The 21,918-nt window shown below is 35.1% G+C and overlaps 1 protein-coding gene across 2 annotated transcripts in view; it reads left to right on the forward strand.

Annotated features, from left to right (window-relative positions):
• The first annotated feature begins 2,701 nt into the window (after positions 1–2,701).
• LOC100370149 (uncharacterized) overlaps positions 2,702–21,918 on the forward strand; it is a 32,830-nt gene continuing 13,613 nt past the window's right edge. For both annotated transcript variants that reach the window (XM_085499108.1, XM_085499109.1), the window contains exons 1-2: positions 2,702–2,912; positions 19,025–21,685. In XM_085499108.1, the coding sequence (XP_085355234.1) occupies positions 19,056–21,685 (2,630 nt within the window). In that variant the 5' untranslated portion in view covers positions 2,702–2,912; positions 19,025–19,055. The remainder of the gene's footprint in view (positions 2,913–19,024; positions 21,686–21,918) is intronic.

The raw sequence follows: 21,918 nt of genomic DNA on the forward strand, positions 1-21,918 counted from the left end.
CAATTTTAAAATAAAAAAATAAAGCATAAATTATAAAAAATAAGTTGTTCACAATCTTTTTTTGTTAGATTAAGCTGCCATAAATTGCATATTAAAACTCGCTGACACAAAAACTAAAATCAGTGACGGAAAATGCCCTTCACCTACCATACATATATATCAGAGTAACTCTGTTTTGTTCGATTTTTTAATATATATACTTATTAAAATTCATTTTCCATTGACAATTTTGTTCATTTCAACAGAAACATGTCATTTGTAAAACCAAAAATGGAATATCAAATTTGACTAAAGCATTTTATAGCAAAGTATTTTATAGCGCCCTTGTAACAATTAAGTACTGGTATTGCTTTTTTTTATCAGACTCTGTATTTTATATTTACAGCGCCCTCTGTGTCAATGATGGGTCGTTTCAAAGCTGCGCAGTTGTGATCTGTTGTGCTATTTTCCTTTTAAAGGGCGGTGGTCGTCGCGCCGCGTCCGGTGTGGGACTCGTAGCGACGTATACAACGCGTGTTTATTTACATGAAATTCGAACACGCGCTGCACGATGACCACCGCGCTTTAACGTGATAGACAGCTATGAAATCAGAGACACTGGTCCGTCAGTTAAACGGATTTCTATTGGCCGAGAGTCATTTTGTCGGCAAAACACGAGTCAAAATAAAAAAGCAGGAATGAAAACCGATAATTCGAATGGTTGGCTAAAACAGATTATTTTTTTCATAAATTAATCTAAATAAAGTGTATATTCGTACAGCAATTTCAGCTGAAATGTGATAATTGCGCCCTCATCTCATGTAAGGGAAAAAAAACAGAAATAGGTTATGTTAACATGTTTTTATTGAATTGTCATGAGAATCCTAGAGATTATAGGTGATGTTCGTCAACATCGTAACGTCCTCGTCATCGAAATCAGCAAAATCACTCGGTTTTGCTAGCAGAAGCTGTATGCCAGATCGTTTTTATCATATTTTGCTTCTCGTTCGCTCAGTGATGGCTGTGTCGAAATCACTGAGGTTGTTTGTTTGTGAGATGGCTCATGTTACTAAACTGGTCTTCTTTTCCATGACAAGTTTCGACTTTCCGAACAATTTCTCTGTGTTTCCTGACAGTTTTACGTAATTTCAGTTGCCTGCTCAATCAACTTTTTTCGGCTTCTTGCTTTTTTTCCCATATTCCGACTTTTCAGTCAACTTTTTTGTCTTTCCGACTATGGCCGCGGCGATAGTCCATCATTCAACGTTTTTATTTTTTCTTTCATTATAACGTTCTGCTTCATCGAATAACTAGTTCTGCATTGATCCAGGCAACTTTTCCATTCTCCCAGACACACACATGCCCGACCCCGCTGTCAACACTGGGATATGCAGGTGAACCTTGATAAGACAAATATAATAGTATTTGTAATGGGCGGGTTCCTCGGGAATTATGAAAAGTGGTTTTATGCTGGTAAAAGTTTAGATACAGTAAAACATTACAACTATTTATGGTAAAACTTTTATTCTAGACTGGTATGGACTCCAGCTAAACTAAATCTAGCTGTGCGGGGTGGCAATGCATGCTTTCGGGTTCAAACAGTAATTAGAAAGTTGGGTGGTATTTCTTTATCTGCTGCTTTCAAACTTTTTGATGCGATGATTGTACCCACCTGTTGTTATGGGAGTGAAATCTACGAATATAGTGAAATTATTGAACGTGTTCAGGTAAAATTTTGTAGATTTGTATTAGGGGTCAATAGCAGTGTTAATAACATAGCAGTTCTGGGCGAATGAGGACGAATGCAATGCTCACGTTTGGATGAAACTAGTAGAACTACCTGGGCTTCTCGCATCAACAATCTTTTATTTAAGTATGGTTTTGGTATCGTTTGGATGGAGCAGCAAGTTGGGGATACTGACAAATTTCTAGATTTATTTTCCCAACGAATTAAAGATTGTTGCCAGCAGGAATGGAACAGTGACGTCACACAATCGTCCAGACTTGCAACTTATAGGAAAATAAAAACTTGTACCTGAAATGTATTTAAATGTATTAACAAGTAATCATAGATTAAAACACATACTTGCAAGTTTTCGTTGCTATGGGTATAAACTCAACATTGAAACGGGTAGACATCTGAAGCTGTCATTAGAACATAGAAAATGTAATTTTTGTAGTAACTCTGGAGTTGTGGTTGTAGAAAACGAGTTTCATTTTGTTTTGTTTTTGTCCCCTTTACAACGACTTAAGACATAGTTATACATAACGACTTATTAACTAGATTTCTCGGTGGTTAGCGCAATGGTTTCTGGTAAAATATTGTGAAACTAAAAAATGCACCTTCAGCATCTCGGACCAAATATAAATCTGTTTGCGAGCGGGAAGTCCGAAATTGGAAGGAAACCAAACTGTGCGTGTTCCCCGCTGTGACCACGGTTACAGTGCTGCAACTCTGCCAACTGCGCTGTGATGCTGACTCACGGTGTCATGATGTCACGGAGAATGAGAATTCAGCCGTGACGTTCTGTCTGTCATCTGTCAAGGACATTTATTGACGTCTGAGAAAAGTCAAAGTGAATGATGAAAAAACAGTTGCAATAGCCGAGCTCAACCTTCGGCAAACTTGTTTACATTTTCACAACGCCCATTCCATCTCCATGACAATATGCAAATAGAAACAAACCAGCAAAGCATCATGGGTAGAATTCCGACTGCATGTCGCCATTTTGATATTGGCGTTCTGAACGGGAGAAATATCGAGCTCAGAATTGTTAACAGATTTTTAACCAGACCTACGACAAATTACTCAAAAAATGGACTTTTTCCGATAACCTTGACTGTTAAGATTATGTCCAGGTGATATCGACCCGATCGATTCACTTCAGAGAAAATGAGAGCTGTTTAAATTCAACTCGCCGTACTAGTATTTGGTAAGTATATTGTCGTCGTGGGTTTCACTGGTTTTAACATTGTATGAATTCACTGCACGACACTAAATTATTTAAGCCCCTAATACATTGATTCTTTATGTTTACGTATTCGCCTTCCTGTCTTTCAGTGTGATTCATTTTAGTGTGAAATTGACATCTTGATTACCAACTTTAATGCTGTTACTCAATAAATAAGTACGGTGAATATCGTTTTGTTTTGATTTTTTTCTGAGCTCAGCTGTTGCGTTTCGTGAATGGTCGATGTAGAACCGGATAATCCGTTGTCGTAACGCTTATAATTCTTCACCTCAACCACTAAGATTAACTAATTTTGATGCCCTAGTCACTGTATGTATAATAACCCACTGCGAGTTAAACGGTTAACGATTGTACTTTTTTCCGAATTTTACACACCTTTATATGATTGCATGTATTGTATTTTCACGTAAAATGTGACATTCTTTACCGAATATCAACTGTTTAAGGTATAACACCATCCGTTTTGGGGATAAACCGGTTTTTTTTTTTTTTTTTTTTTTTTTTACAATATCAATATTCTTGGACATTAATAATCATCGAGCGTCTTCATTTGATAATTTTCACATCAGTGACATTGACTCCTAAAGTGTACTAAAAGTAAGGTAAAATTATAATTGTCTCAATATTGATTTCACTTTACTGGCAACCACTGAGGGGACAACAAGACTATAAAATACCTTGGGGTTCACGGCTCATACCTTTATAAACCCAATGTCGTCTGTGTCAATACAAAATATATTTTTAGTTTAATAATGTAATCAACAAGTACACTGCAATCTTATAATTGGTGAAATGTTGTGACTGAAACCTACACTCTTGCACAGAAAAGCTAGTGTTTCAGTTGATGCTAATTTTTGCAACTGACCATGACCACCTTCTTATTAAGATTACCTTGAAACCAAGACCATTTTCTGTAATGGTTGTTTGATACAGTTCCATATATGGAATCTGTGTACGATAGTGTGCACAATCTCCACTAGTTTTGAATATAGGCTTATAACAGTGCATCTCAGAAATGTAATTATTTTTTGGATTTATTTTGTAATCTTATAACTCAATGAATCTCTGAAAAAATCAATGAAAGAACTCATTGTTAGTATGAAACAGTATAACCTACAGTAAAGGGGTTAATTATTCACTGGGTTTTAATTTAGCTTATTTCGCTGACTGGAAAATGCGCTAAATTAAAACCCAGTGAATATGTAAAATTTAGCATAGAACACATTATCTAAATGATAAAACCGTGAATTTAAAACCCACTGAATATGCCTAAAATGGTAAATCAGCAAAATTTTAACCCAGTGAAAATCAGTCATTTTACAGTATACTTAATTGTATATGTAAATCTTTCTGTCATAATTACATCAAATAAAACAATCTTCAATCTCTTTGCACTGTTAACATTTTCAATGGCTACCAATTATGGATTTCAAAAATATTTATCTCACAATAGATTCTTGCTTTTCCACAATCTTGACATTACCTTGACACAAAGAGTAGGGGTAATATACTTATGTGTATATGGTTATTTAACAAGAAAAACATGGAAATGACGTATTAATACAGGGAAAAAATAGTTTATGTTTCCTTTAGACAATCAACAAAAGGGATACCCCTTCACTGTTTAAAAGGTCACTTTTACAGTGTTTGTAGGTTCATTTCCCGTCCCTTTCATGGATTTCAACAATATTTAGTTTCTATCATGTACTGAATATTTCCTGTAACTGACTGTAAATTTTGTTGTCACCTTTTTTTGAACCCCTGTGATTCATTTAACAGCTAGCACAATGTACAATTACATGTAGTACTTTGGGAATTTGTCTTTTCAATGGTAGAATATACAGTAGGAGTAGTGTGGAGTATAAAGTCCAATAAAATAAGAACAAATTTATGATTATTAAAAGTTGATGGTTCAATTGACTTAGAGAAGTTTGTGGGTTTTCAACTGAAAGTTTAAACTGAGACATGAGATGCTGTATGTAGCTTTGTCTCGCGTCCTTTTAACAATTATTATTATGCCACATGCTCATTGACAGCATCAAGCTTCTTGTCATCACCAACTTGCTCTGTGATGTCACAAAGTTGTTTGGTGACATAACCAAGCTGCTGAGTGATGTCACCAAACTGCTCAGTCACATCTCTAACTCCCTCAGTGACATCACAAAGCTGCTCAGTCACATCACTAACTTTCTCAGTCACATCACTAGCTTTCTCAGTCACATACCACTGTCTCGCTCATTCACATCACTATCTTTCTCAGTCACATCACTAGCTTTCTCAGTCACATCACTAGCTTTCTCAGTCACATCACTAGCTTTCTCAGTCACATCACTAACTTTCTCAGTCACATCACTAGCTTTCTCAGTCACATCACTAGCTTTCTCAGTCACATCACTAACTTTCTCAGTCACATCACTAGCTTTCTCAGTCACATCACTAACTTTCTCAGTCACATCACTAACTTTCTCAGTCACATCACTAGCTTTCTCAGTCACATCACTAGCTTTCTCAGTCACATCACTAGCTTGCTCAGTCACATCAGTAACTTACTCAGTGACATCACTAACTTTCTCAGTCACATCACTAGCTTTCTCAGTCACATCACTAGCTTTCTCAGTCACATCACTAACTTTCTCAGTCACATCACTGACCCGCTCAGTCACATCACCAACTTCCTGAGTCACATCACTGACTCGCTCAGTCACATCACAACTTTCTCAGTCACATCACTGACTTTTCCAGTCACATCACTAACTTGCTCAGTCACCTCACAACTTGCTTGGTGATTTCACCATAAGTTGCTATGCTGAAATTACAAACTTGCTTGATGATAACTTTATTACCGAGCACTTCTATTTAATTTGACTTACTTGCAGAAAAATCAAAAACCTTCTCGGTGCCCAAATTCTTAGATGGGAACAACTGTTCATATCCATACCTTTGCTTTTTTATTTCAACTTTCAAACAAGCAATGACATGTCCAGGCACACCAATAGTAATATAATTGTTTATTTTTCCCATACACGTTGCCATGGCATTCACAAATAAACACTGATCAGTCAAGTTTGTCAGTTCATTCATGTGTACCGGTATGTACATACAATGTATAAGTATACTTTGTAGGTTTAAATGATCTCAACCACTTCATTAAAACTGAAATGGTACTTACATACTTTTTCTACTGATTTTATTTTGTTGTTAAACAGACTGAACTAAGTCCTAAAGATCTCATAATTTATTTATTTAGTTTTCCCTGTAGACAGAATTTGCCTAAAATTGCATTCATGACAAATGCAACTACTTGTACAAACTCTTATGAAACATGTACAGTATGTATGTTTTCAGAAAGCAGTTCAATTGCTGACTTTTTTGACTGGTAACATTTCTTACATTGGATATATCACTCAAATTATCTATATTATGAGCTGGTAAAATCTGGTCAAAACAGGACTTTATGTAAACTGATCAGTCTTAAGTTAACAACTTATCTAGTCCACATTTATTGACCTAGAAATACCAGGTTAACAGCCCTGTAAATGAAACAGTTTTAAATATTAGTCTCTGTAGTGTTCAGGTAAGTAGTTTAATTTGGTAGTTCTGATGATAAATTAATTGATTTTTAGAATGAATGAAATACCGGTAAGCTTAATTGATATTTTCATCAGTCTGCATGTTTGTACCACTACACAGGTATGCAGTAGTGACAAGGAATTCCATGTTCTCAAACATACCGGTACTACTTTTTTTGTACATGATGTAGTAGAGTGCTTTTACTTGAGTGTCGACATGGCCACTGTAAACGCATTAATTTTTACTTTGATTTAATTTCACTATTATGGGCATATTCAATAGATCAAAATTTGTGTTGTAATTTTACATGAAATTAATTCAGGAAGTTTCACTTATCAAAAATAACACAATTAATTAAAACTAAATGACAGATAGGGATAATTTAATGTATATGTAATGATATGACCATACATACAAAACACTGTATATTGCATATCACATGACTATATTGCATATCACATGACCATGATCAGATTTATATTGAATGTCCTGTCACATACATTGCATAACGTTCACAGGATTTGCTATCAGTGCACATCACCCAAAGCAACTCAACACAACATGATACAACCAAACATTGCTCGACGACGCAATATGTTGTGTTATATTGCACACCAATTGCAAACCACATTCTACAACACAGCAGTCGCATTGCATCATGGAGTGTAACGTGTACATGACCCAATGCAGTCCTACTTTCAAAGTTTTCCACTCCTGGGCTCCCTAATGTAACTGCATATCCTGAATTATTATAGTAATTAATATGCCACAGAATAAACCACTTATGGTAACTAGGTATACATTGTAATGGGAATAACAGTTTAAAGTTTTATAGACATTCACCTTGGGTATTAAAATTTTGTGAAGATATACACTTTTTTCACAAGCATTATATATGTCACATATCATAGCCTTATCTAACACAACATAGTATGACATATAAATCCCTGGGTAGGAAGATACTGTGGTATGTACAATGTACAAACAGTCAGCTGTACACACACAATGTGTGAATATCCCAGGGCAATACAGCCTAACTTGTCATCTTCAAGTTTGGAAATGATATTGAATAGTGATAACTGACAGTTAAATTTGTTTACTAAATGAATTATGACTTCATGGCTGACTAAATCTCGATCAGTTACATGTATGTAGTACTGCAAACTGTTTTAATTTCGTGAAACAAATTTTCTCAACTAAATCATGAAATTCTCTAGTGGTGAAAATTTCACTGTGGTCCTACGACACGAGTGTTGTCAATTTTCATGAAATTTTTTTATTAAAGAATGCCATAGAATCCTGAAATCGAAGAATATTTCAAATAAAAATTATTGTAAAATACTTTATTTTAGCTGGAATTCATTTTCGCTGAAAACTCATTTTAGGTGGTTTATATGGAATTTATTTTCACTGATTTTTGATAAGTTGAATGTGAAATATAGGAAAAAAGATATATTCGCTAGATTTTATTTTCACTGAATCATCCCTTCAGCGAAATAGCGAAAATAAATTCCTAGCAGAAATAAAGTATTTACAGTAAATGGTTTACAGTACCTTGTTTATACTCACAGCATGGGCTATATACATTCACTCATCTTCAATTTGTGGATAATATGTACAACCCTTGATAACACACATACCAATATCAACCAAATCTTTACAAGTGATATGCTGATTTACAGTAAGTCATCTATAAATATTAATTGTCATTTTAACACATTAGCACCATAGCGCCATATTCATGATGATAAAATAAAATTATTATTAGATTGGTATAATAACCAATTTGAATGAAGTAAAAATTGCATGTCTATATGATACAAAAAATGGACATGTAAGGTTGGTAAAAGTGCCCATTCCAATTTTTTTTCTATTGAGATTTTTGAATTATTTTGGGTTCATCATCTTAAAATTTTCAAAACTACTTCAGTGTTTCCTCCCAATGTGACTATGTTATTTTCCCCACAATAACAAATACCAATATGTGAAATATTTATTCACCCGTCAATAGGGACTAATAATTTATGCAACCACCTGTTGCAATTAAAATCTCCTGTCTGGGACAGGTTGACAAGCTTTAATTGTGATTTATGTTGTAATATGTATGTTATGTACAGTATTTGTTCTATTAGAAGCACATCTCTAATAGAATGGTATATAAACCAAAAATTGTAATTGTCTGCTTGGTCATTCAGATGTGACTGACTTTTACCATTTGTCATTTACATACATGTACATGTAAGTTCATATGCTGCTAATAGAGTAATACCATACACCATGTAGTAAGGGTAGAAATTTACATCACGGTTACTAGTAACCGTGTTTACATGTATTCGAATTCCTGCAATGTGGTTGGCTATATGTGATTGGCTACCATCTACATGTATTTGAATTCCTGCAATGTGGTTGGCTATATGTGATTGGCTACCATCTACATGTATTTGAATTCCTGCAATGTGATTGGCTACATGTGATTGGCTACCATCTACATGTATTTGAATTCCTGCAATGTGGTTGGCTACATGTGATTGGCTACCATCTACATGTATTTGAATTCCTGCAATGTGATTGGCTACATGTGATTGGCTACCATCTACATGTATTTGAATTCCTGCAATGTGGTTGATTACATGTGATTGGCTACCATCTACATGTATTTGAATTCCTGCAATGTGGTTGGTTACATGTGATTGGCTACCATCTACATGTATTTGAATTCCTGCAATGTGGTTGGTTACATGTGATTGGCTAATGGCTACATCTACAGGGTACATGTATTTGAATTCCTGCAATGTGATTGACTACATGTGATTGGCTACCATCTACATGTATTTGAATTCCTGCAATGTGGTTGGTTACATGTGATTGGCTAATGGCTACATCTACCGGGTACATGTATTTGAATTCCTGCAATGTGATTGACTACATGTGATTGGCTACCATCTACATGTATTTGAATTCCTGCAATGTGGTTGGTTACATGTGATTGGCTAATGGCTACATCTACCGGGTACATGTATTTGAATTCCTGCAATGTGATTGGCTACATGTGATTGGCTAATGGCTACCATCTACATGTATTTGAATTCCTGCAATGTGATTGGTTACATGTGATTGGCTACATCTACATGTATTTGAATTCCTGCAATGTGATTGGTTACATGTGATTGGCTACCATCTACTTGTATATGAATTCTTACAGTGTTATTGGCTACCATCTACATGTATATGAATTCTTGCAGTGTTATTGGCTACCATCCACATGTATATGAATTCTTGCAGTGTTATTCGCTACATCTACACGTATTTGAATTATTGCAATGTGATTGGCTACATCTACATGTATTTCAATCCTTGCAATGTGACTGGCTACATGTACATCTACATGTATTTAAATTCTTGCAATGTGATTGGCTGCATCTACATGTATTTGAATTCTTGCAATGTGATTGGCTACATCTATATGTATATGAATTCTTGCAATGTGATTGGCTACCATCTACATGTATTTGAATTCTTGCAATGTTATTGGCTACATTTAAATAAAAAGGTTCATATAGTGTGTTTCCAAGGGTGCATTTTATGATGAATATAAATCCCTGCCCATTGATCGATTAACTCAATAATTCAGAAATGTGTATTGTATGCCCCAAGCGTAACTTAACATCCAGGTAGTTTTAAGCCACAAAGTACTACAAAGAATAAGTTGAATTTGTTGATGACAATGATAGTCACTTTAAAATATTTTTAAAAAAGGCAAAGTTGCGTTACGCTCAGACTGTAGTATACTTGTACATCTCTCCATCGGTGATCACGGTTATACAAAAACTTGCATATATTACGTATAAAAATCACATCATATGCACAATAATAAACAGTACATACTATGTATGCAAGAATACAACCAGAGAATATACACAACTTGTAGAACCTTAGCACAATCACTGGTGTTTGCAGTGTATAGTGGCGCAATATCAAATTACACACAAAAACTTTATGGTTCAATGTTCATTATACTGTTTTTAATGCTTTTATTCTCCGTAGTCATAAACAACATAAAAACTAGCCTTGTATGTATATGCAGTAGTTTTCTTTATGGCAGCGTTGATTGAAACAGTGGCTGCTTGTTATTGATTGGCCATTATTTAGTGTCTGTGTGACTGATAATTTGTTCAGCTAATAAAATTATCAGCTGAGTCCAATTCAGGTCACGTTGTTAGGTTTACAATGTATCTCAAAGCTGAAACATTGTTTGTGTTTGGTGATAAGCTACTGAGGACTTTGCACCAATAGAATTCCTTTCTGTTGTGTTAGAAGAATTAAGTATGGTTGAGTGCTGGTTGTATCTTGTGTTGTTTCTCTGTACTGTTGTGGTATTGTGTCAGTTCATTCACACTGTATTCTATATTCTCTGACATCATTGCATTGATTGCTTGTCATATGAAACACCATATTCTTTTTGAGTTTCAGGCACTTCGTAATTATGTACATAAAAAGTTGTTTATATTTTGAGGATTTTATGGCATTTGTGAAGACACAATTTGGTGAAAGTTACTGACATCAATTTCTTCTTGTAGCACACCAGAGAAATTTTCGCTGCTACAAAATGCTGTGATTTTTCACTCTCTTGTAAAAAATTATCGCTTCAAAGCGTTTTGCAGTATAAAAGTTGTGTGTAGGAATGGGGTGAAAGAGACTGTTTTTCTGGATGTTTTCCCTGTGGAACTATCTTCTTTATGATCTCTTTTCATCACAAATTCACAAAATAATCCTGTTTAGAGTCTACACTTTTCTTTAATAGCCAAATTTTTTTAGTGAAAATTGACTCAAATTTTGTCTGTTGGTTCTAAAATTAGGGTTCATATATTGAAGAATATAAGAAAAAAGTGCAGACAAATGGGGGAGAGATAATCTGGCAGTAAAAAAGTTAAGTTTGTAAGTGACAGAATAGATCATGTTTAAATGATCTGATGGTATTGATACCTGCCCTCTCACCTACTGCATCGCATACATGACATAAGACAAAGTTTATGTTTTCTCTGTCTGGTATGTGTGTGTGGACAGTGATAAAAAACTAGAATTGTCTGTTATCCGTGTCCATTAATTTCAATTCTACTCTATCATTTCTTATTATCTGATACAGAACATAGACTACATGTACATAAGTAAACTGTTAGTGCTTCTTAGATGCTATATACATGTACATTCCACGAAATTTAAATCACATTTTGATTTTTTAATTGCTACAAATATATTGTACATGTAGATGTACTGTATTTGCTCTTTTATAAATCTCTAATAGAGGCACACATAAACCAAAAATTTCATTTGTTGTATAATGAATTAATGAAAGATTACTTATTTTAACCATGGAAATACATACATGCATGCGCAACTACGGTAATAGAGAATTTACAGTTATAATATGAGGTTATTACGAGAATACCTCAAAGTATGCACAAAGACAGCTGGAGTATCAACCGACGTGCAGCAGAGATCAATGCGATGGCGTACTGTCTGAGTACATACTTTGAGGTATCCTCATAATAACGTTATTATTATACATCTTTTCCTTCCAATGATACATCATGGGAATGCCACAAACCAAAAAGTTTAGAACGGAATCAGCAAACTTCTTTGTGTGGAGTCCAGTCAAACCCTAGTGGCAGCCATGTTTGTTTTTATTATTAGAGCACGCTTATGCGTGTAATCATTCTCCATTTGGAATTTACATTTCCTTATATGGTAGGATGTTAACTACTGCAAAGTTACGGCGCGCTGTAACTTATGGCGTTACGGTGACAGATGTATAATACTAGTATTTACTGTATTAGTGTTGTCTTTTTGTGAATTTTGTGCAATAAAGTGAATTAAAATAGGAAAATATTGTTTACTGATGAGTTATAACACTAACATATTAATTAAGAAATAAAATAGATTACTGTGTACCAGACATGAGGGCTGGTAACTCAAATTTTACCAGCCCTACACCCTGCATAAAGACATAAAATACTTTCGTTCCCATTCTGAGTAATATATTTCTCAATTTTAATTGTAGCATTATTTGTATCAGCCATCAGGATTTGAATTCATAAATTAAGATTTTTTGAACATTTCTAAAATGTTTGTTAAGTAGTCGTTACTAATTTGACAAATAGTTTTTGACTCCCATGTGCGAAGCACATAATGGGAGTCTTTGCAGTTAGTGTGTCTGTGTGTAGGTGTGTGTGTATGTGTGTCCGTCCGACTGTTCCACTGCTATCTCAAGAACCATACATCGGTTTTTGATGAAACTTGGTGCATAGATGCTCTGGGCCAATGCGCAGATTTGATTAGGTTTTGGTAAAAATCCATGCTCATTAATTACCTAATATGCATGATAATTAGCTAATTTTTAGCTGTTCTATGACTGTTCCAGTTATTGGATTTTGATGAAACTTGGTACATAGATACTCTGAACATATGCGCAGATTTGATTAGTTTTTGGTAAAAATCTGTGCATATTAATTACCTAATTTGCATGATAATTAGCTGATTTTTAGCTGTTCCATGATTGTTCCACTGATATCTAAACAACCACTCATTGGATTTTGATGAAACTTTGTACATAGATGTTCTGAACTAATGCTAGGTTTTGATTAGTTTTTGGTAATAATCCGTGGATACTAATTACCTAATTTGCATAATGATTAGTCAATTTTCGGGTATTCCACTGATATCTCAAGTACTAATCATCACATTTCAATGAAACTTGGTACATAGATATCATATGACACTGCACAGACCTGATAGTTTTTATGGTAATATCAGTACATATTAATTACCTAATTTGCATAATTAGTTAATTTTCAGCATTTGATATAAGTACTAATCATCACATTTCAGTGAAACTTGGTACATAGATGTCATATGACACTGCACAGACCTGATAGTTTTTATGGTAATATCAGTACATATTAATTACCTAATTTGCATAATTAATTAATTTTCAGCATTTGATATATGTAGTGAGCATTACATTTCAATGAAACTTGGTACTTACATACTCACGGACTATGCAGAGATTGATTGTTTCCGATAAATATTTGTGCATATTAATCACCTAATTTGCATAATTAATTAATTTTCAGCTTTTCCACTGCTATCTCAAGTACTAATCATCGCATTTCAATGAAACTTGGTACATAGATCCTTTAGGACTATGCAGAGACCTGATTAGTTTTACGGTAAATAATTGTGCATATTAATTACCTAATTTGCATAATTAATTTTCAGCTTTTCTACTGATATCTAAAGTACTAATCATCACATTTCATTGAATCTAGAATTATGCAGACCCAATTAGTTTCTGGTAAATATTTGTGCATATTAATCACCTAATTTGCATAATTAACCAACTTTCACTCTGATATCTCAGGTACTAAACATCACATACCAATGAATGTACATGGATCACATACCAATGAATGTACATGGATGCTGTAGGACAATAGACAGACCTGGATAATTGTGGGTTAAAATCTGTACATATTAATTACCTAATTTGCATAATTAACCAATTTTAAGCTTTCACTCTGATATCTAAAGTACTAATTATTCCATTTCAATGAAACTTAGTACAAAGATGCTCTAGGACAATGTACAAACCTAATTAGTTTGGGGTAAAAATCTGTTCATATTAATTCCCTAATAAGCATAATAATTCATAATTTTTTGGTTCTAATCACATTTCAATTAAACTTGGAAACATAGATTTTCTGTTACATTGCACAGACCTCATTAGTTTTACACTCAAATCTGTTCATATTAATTTTCTGATTTGCATAATTAGTTTTCAGCTAAGTAATTTTGAATTATATTTAATGCGTCTCCAATACTCTCAGCACATGGGAGTTCTTTCTAAGCTTTCTTTGATTTTACGATGTCTCTCTAAGTTCAACTTCTCTACCAGCCCCTCGTACCTGCCAACAATTGTGCTGTTAAGCTTTGATAACTTGTTTTTAATTAGTTGTCATGTCTTAACCATTAGTGTAAAGTTGTCTAGCGATTGATACTCCAGATTATATTGTAGTTGAGTTGTTGTCAGGGGAGTGGCTTTCTAGTGTGATTAACATTATAATCCTTAGGGTACCAAAGCAAACTTTTGTCACCATCACAAATTTTAAACCTTCATAATTTTTCCAAAATTTTGATCAAAACTTAGAACATTATGTCCATTTGGTCAGAAATTAAAAACAAAATATAAAAAATACATAAAAAACAGGCAAAAAAGTAAAAAATTATTGTCTCAAAGGGTTAATGGTGGAGTTTAAAAGTCAATCATACAAAGTGTGAGATTGAACATGTATATTTGAGATGTTGACAATTCCTGACAACCAGAGACAATGAAGGCTTGAACTCATGCAAAGTTCAAAAAGTTGAATTTCTTAAGAATAAGTTTAATCTTTAAGATTTTAATTATTCTATTAGTATTGTTAATAACAGATTCGTAATGTTTTTTGAGATACCAAGGTATTTAGTTTTATCTCACTCTTTTGATCCACAAAATAGACTTTTAATAAATAGATCATGCCTTCTAGCAACACTGTCTATAACTGGAATGTGTTTAACACTGTTAATATTTTGATGTGTTGTTGCTGTCAATAAAACAGGCAATGTTTTTTCAACGATATTGTTGTCGTGAACAACGTTGCTTCCCATCTGAACTCAAGACCCATGTGAAATGTAACCGAGGTGATAGTCACGGGTCTTCAGGTCAGTGCAGAAAAAATTGAAGTGACCTCTTCATCAGCAGCTATTGTGGTCAGTAGTTACTAGTACACAACTGTAACCAAAAACACGGATGATAACAATAGTGTTTGTACGCTGGTGTCAAAACCACTATTGGAAATCAAGGCAAAAAAGGCTAGAGCTGTTGTGATATTTTATGTCATTTATTATAAGAACCTCTGATTTGAACTCAAATTTGTTGGAACTGAGCATCATGGAAGACTGCAACTTTGTGCTATTATATACAGCGCCCACACAACCTACAATTAGTTGACAAATATCTATATTAGAAACTATCCGGGCAGTGGTAGAACTACTGTGAAAGTTATGTTTTTTTCCCCTTTACACTGTTAAATGTGTGTGATATTTTTTAATAAACATAAATATTATTATTGATTTCGCCTGTAGAATTTGTTTACTCAAAATGTTTTTTCTGGACAGATCTCCTGCCCCATAATTTCTAATGGCCAACTCTTTTTATGTGTATCTGTATACTTTGTGTAGTGCATGGTCATGGCTGTATTTGCAAATTATACAATATATACAACACCTTGACTACACACCTGGAAACCTAACTACTTGTGTGTTAATTGATCACACATTTTTTAATTGAAATCTGTAGTTGTAAGTTTCTAGTTTCTGTTTGTTACCACACGTTTAATAAGGTTCACTGATTCACTTCAGTATATGTTCATTTTCAGTCTTTGGACAGAAGGAACCTGAGCTCACATTGTACTGGCATAGCTTGTTTTTTTTACATGTAACTCTTTTTTTCAGCTAGCCACAAAGTTTTGTCAGACTTGTGTACATTTAGCAGCAAACATTTTACTAGTCCATTTTTGAGTCGCTTTCGTGAATTATACCAATTTATAGGGTAATTTAACCATTTGTTCGCTCCCAAAATAAAAGAAAAGTGACATCATAAAATCGAATTGTACACAGAAACATTCATTTGTCACACTGACAAGACTGACAAAACAGATAGTAGCAAATAACTGGGTATTGAATATTTGTAAAAATCTATAATTGTGCAAACACTGCTGTTTGAATATGCACCCCATTAATCTGCACATTTTGTGTTATTAAATTTGAAACTATGGATTATTTTGGCTCAGTACATGGATTACATTCCAAAATAAAAATGCAGCTTGTGATTTTTTAAATTTAAAAAAATCCTCTTTAGCCAAGAGAATGGGATTAAATGTGTGTGAAAACAGAAGGTTGTCACTTATATATAATATATATAACTCATTGTGCACTCTAGTTAACTTTGTTGATGAAATATCCATGCAAATCATGCAGCGTGGATATCTGCAGTATGCTCTATTGTCTTGCACCTATTGTTACATTTTCTACGATTGAATAGCTGCAGTGTTATTCTGTTACCCAGTAGCGGTGATTTATTCTTATAAGGAGTGTAAACAGTGTCTTTGGTGACTTTATTGTGCCAAATCTCTTGTTCAAAGTGGTTTAAATTTTTACATTGCTTTGAACAAGGCCAGGACTTTGTGGATTAATACGTTTTATTTTACTAAATTAAATTGCTTGATGGTGCATGTATGTATGACGTTATTTTAAAAGTTGTGTCTGATTAATAGTGTTTAGCATTTAAATAACCACTCGCTGTTGACATTTTCGGTTGATATTTTTATTGTAAGTGGCTTAACATTACCAAGAGCTGGAACCTCTGGGTGGTCTTTAAATGTTGTATTAGCAGATATACTTTGTAAGTAACCTTTGACCTATGAAGTATTACATGTGTGTGTCATACAAAATGCAACAATTGTTGTATTCTCCAAGGGTCTGAAGTATTTAGCAAATATCCAATCATTAACAAGCATTTGTCTGTGATTGAATTTTTTGCAACTTTTGTTTAAGTCGCTCAAATCAAACCTTCAACTTTCTGAGCAGCAATTTGAATTAAATGACCTTACTAATACATGTTGTAAATTATAATTCGATGTGAAGAATTACTGCTGAACACTCATATTTCTGTACATAATGTACTTTTAGATCCCGTTTTACTAAATAATTGCCACTGTGAAATGAAACATAATCCTACATGTACAAAACTACTTGCATTAAGTCTGTCCTGAAGCAAAATATATGATTTTCTGTTTACTGTGACATCCTGGGTTATGCGTGAAATCACACATGACAGGACATACAAAGGTCATTACGCTGTAGTGACGTCAAAACAACGCCTAAGATTCAATAAATGTGAAAGTATTTCCACGCTTAATTATGTGATATTCATATTTGATAATTGTTAATTTTAATGAAGTAAGGATGTGTCAATGCAATATTCCCTGGCTTCTTCAAAGATCAATATTGAGCTTTAAAAAAGAAATCAGACATTTGGTCTGCGCCTTTCATGCAATACGAACTGAGAATTACCAATTCAAAACTGAATTGCATGGTGGGATTTTAGATTGATCAACAAAAATAGCCACTGAGCCTCAAGTGCCAACACATAACTTGCAAACGCTGTAAATTTCTGATTTGTACATTTAAATTTAACAGATAATTTTGATACTGTTCTTTTCAGATATTTTAAAGTTATCCACCATATTCCATAGGAAAAAATAATAGTGTCATGGCCAATTTGCATAATATAATATTTTAATTGTCTATATTTCATTTATTGTTATGATAATTAAGCGTTTATCCAACAGTGTTGTTAGCATCCCATTCTGTAATACTCTAGGGGAGAATCCTGTTGTCTTCCCCAGTTATTATATTTGACTAACTTTATTAATCTAAATTGTTTCTTAAATAGATTTCTCAACATAGCTATTACTATTCTGCTGAAATTTAATGTCATCTTCCAGCAATTGTCAAATTGTCTGAGTGTTGAAGTTTACCTGTCTATTACATGCATTGATGACTTAATGTTCACAAGTCAGAGAACAGTTTATTGGAATACATGTAAACATAGTAAGAAAATTAAAAATTGGATTATTATATGTACATGTGGGGAAAAAAAACCTGCAATCAAAATGCATGTTTGTAAATATGCACCATGTTACCATGACAATAATTTATGGCAGTAAATACCATTAGTATATTACGGTACATGTATCCCGCGACCCACAATGACCTCGGCAGGCAGGTGCAAGATATTAACATGTGTATTATTTAGTCATAAATTGTACTTCTGTGATTTGTTATAAGACGGCCGTCTTTGCTTTTACATAAGCACTGTGTTTGGGAATATATGTAGCAGAGCTTGAATGTCGAGAGGGCAGCCATTCTCAAGGCCAAAAATGTTAAAAAAAATGATTTGTCATCATAGGAATATTTTGAAGAATATCAAAGGACACCAAAGAAACTTGATGGGCAACAATGCAATAATGCCTTTGATGCCTCTGTGAAATTCCAGCCTTAGATTAGAATAGAATAGAATAGAATAGAATAGAATAGAAGAGAAAACAATAAACCATGTCAAAACCATCATGGTAAAACACAATCATAAAAGAAACAAATAGACAAAACAATTGAGAAACATAAAATATGATATGAACTACTTTTAAGCTAGTAAATAATATTGTCTAGATAAATATGTCTTTGCTTGAAAATATTTTCACAAATATCCCATTAATGATATCACAGCAAAATAAATGTATGTTGTATTTACATGTACCGCCAAAGAAAATAGTCTGGTCTCATTCATTCTATATAATATCTGCATTTTGTCTAGATATTAACATTATCTCTATTTTGTGTATTTTTAGGTGAACTACCTTCGACTATGGATAGCCTAGTATGACATCAGAGAGTACAACTAAAGAACCAACAACACCCGGCAGAATTATTACTCACAATCTTCATTTGCTTCTTGACGATCCTCCCCTCGACGACGTTGGGCATGACTTCAATAAGAACGATAATAATAGGCTAAATCAACAACATTTGCATACAAGTTTCGATAATAGTAACCGTTCTTTGAAACGTAATGAGCAACCAGAACTAATGCTGCAAGACAGTTTGGATGTAAGTTTGGATCGCTATGACGGATTTGAATATCCTGGAATACCACGTGATTCATTGGATGATAATTACCGTATAACGAACAATATTGATTCACAAAAATTGGAAATGGGTCCACCTTCAATGGAAACAAGAAATCCTCTTGAGAATTATGATTTTCAGAATGCACCTGAAGATGATGACCCTTATCGACAGCAACAAATACAGTTAGGAGGTGGTAGCATGCGTAGTCAACCATCGTCCGCAAACAGACGTGTAAGGTCGGGAAATTCTCGTATCAGTAGTAGCCATAGTCAACACCCTCCTCGGATTCCTTCTGCAAAAAGTACTGGACACTATGGATCGCCAGGAAGTCGGCATGGAAGTGCTGGCCGTCCAGGATCAAATGGTAGCAGAGATAAAAATCCAAGGAGTCATTCTGGGAGTAGGCATAGTAGCAGGAATAATTCCGGAGGCAGACTCAGTAGTGGCAATCAGAGACAGTTGAGAAGTAGGGGGAATAACGAGCGATATCCATCTGCAGGAAGTCGCAGAGGTGAAATTCCAAATCAGGAAACGTTTCCTTCATATGGTTATCCACAAGACATTGATCAAAGTTATGTTCCTCCACAGCAGCTTGGTGATGATGATGATGATGATGATGGTGAAGATGAGGAGTACAGAAACCCGATAACAAGTAGTCATGACGATGGCAATGAATCAGATACTTTAGATGCCGAGGAACAATATCAACGGCAGCTCAAAGAACGTGTAGAGAAATCTTTGTTGGATATTCGACGGATTGAAGATGAGGAGAAGGAGAATATGGCCAAAGATTATGTGGATTCATTAGACGGGGACAATGCAAATGATCCTGACATTGATACAGGTATGCTTGTTGATTCTTTAGATACTGGTGCTAGATATCAGAAAGATGAAGAGGAAGAAGAAAGATTTGTTGTGCAGCCAACTCCACAGAAGGTGCATCGCGATGACCAAGACAGTGATCCGGAGGACGATTTTTTTTTAGCCCCTGGGAAACGAGCATCTGCTCGTGCACAGCCGCGGCATGGGTCATCAACTCAGCCACGAAGTGCAGACGACTTGGATAAAAGACAGAGTTATATACGCGAACAGAATCAACAAAAACTCCTGAAATATGGTGAGCATCATAAAACAGATGATCCATCATTGAACGATCCTGCTGCGGATGTTCAGGTTGAGTACATCTCAGAGGAAAGTGATGAAGAAGAAGAACATTTTGTTGATGAGAAAGGCAGTCCAATTGACAACAGAGGACAATCGCTGCACATATCACATCTCGGAAGTGCTACCTCGTTAAGTTTGAGTGAGCGAAAGAGGCAGTTTGTTCTGAAATCTAGACCTCCCAGGCCACCCAGTCATCCCAATTCGGGTGAGCCTTCACGAAGGAAGGTGAGTGGTGCGAGAAATGTTACTCCAGAAGGTGCTGGAGTTGCTCGAAAAGGTTCATCTGGCACACAAACGCAAAATGCAGTAAGACAGCAAGCACCTACACCTCCACAAGATAAATATCCTGCTTTTCAGCAACAAGATCACAATCAAACACAAGAAGAAGTATACAACCCCAAACCCCTATCACAACCACATTTACAGCAACAAGGTAGACAGGTCTTCCCATCGCAACGCCAGAATGAAACTGGCATGCAGACACAGACACAGCAGCATTATCAGCCACCTCCAGAGCAAATGAACCAATCACAGCAGTCACCTCCAGGACCACTTCAGTCGTCTCCCCAGCAGCAAGTGCAGCAGATGCCACCACATCAGCTTTCGCAGCAGACACCGCAGCATCAGATACAGCATATGCCACAGCAACAGGTTATGCAGCAGCAAATGCCGCAGCAACAGGTTATGCAGCAGCAGATGCTGCAGCAACATGTTATGCAGCAGCAAATGTCGCAGCAACAGGTTATGCAGCAGATGCCACAGCAACAGATGCAGCAGTCGCCACCACAACAGAATCCTCAGCAGGTGCATCAAATGTCACCACAACAGCAGAATCCACACCAACCCCTGCATCAACAGCCACCACAATATTTTGAACATCCGCAATACCAGCAGTATAATGAGCAACCTCAACCCCAGCCTCTGGCGGCATATCCAAACCAATCATTTCAGCCACAGCACCAACAGGTCTATCAGCACCCACCACCAGGTTCACAATTCCAACAGCCATATTCTCAGTCTAATCAACAAGACCCATATTACCAAAATGCCCAGACTTCACCTCTGTATCACGGCTACGAGTCAGCATCACAGCAGCCCATGAGAAGGATGCCTCCTCAGCATCAGCAGTATCCACAGCAACCATATCATCAAGATGACAGTTTTCTTCCTCAGTCACAGGGAATGCACCAAAGAAGGGACAGTTATGATGATCCACGGTAAGCGTACACTCACTTACTGTTTTTTGTTTTCAAATATTACTGGAATAGAACAAAAATAGCGAAATTGCCCATCTGGTAATCCCTTACTCACAAATTTTAGTATAGTATATATGCTACCCTATCTGTCTATATATAGGTTTCAGATAATATATAGGTTATTAAAGTAGCATGCTTCGTAATGTTTAACGTTTTACCCCTTTCTATCTACCTCAACCTTTTAGTGCCATAAT

The sequence above is a fragment of the Saccoglossus kowalevskii genome, chromosome 5 (genome assembly GCF_978046115.1).
Source record: "Saccoglossus kowalevskii chromosome 5, keSacKowa6.1, whole genome shotgun sequence".
Classification (NCBI taxonomy): Eukaryota; Metazoa; Hemichordata; class Enteropneusta; family Harrimaniidae; genus Saccoglossus; species Saccoglossus kowalevskii.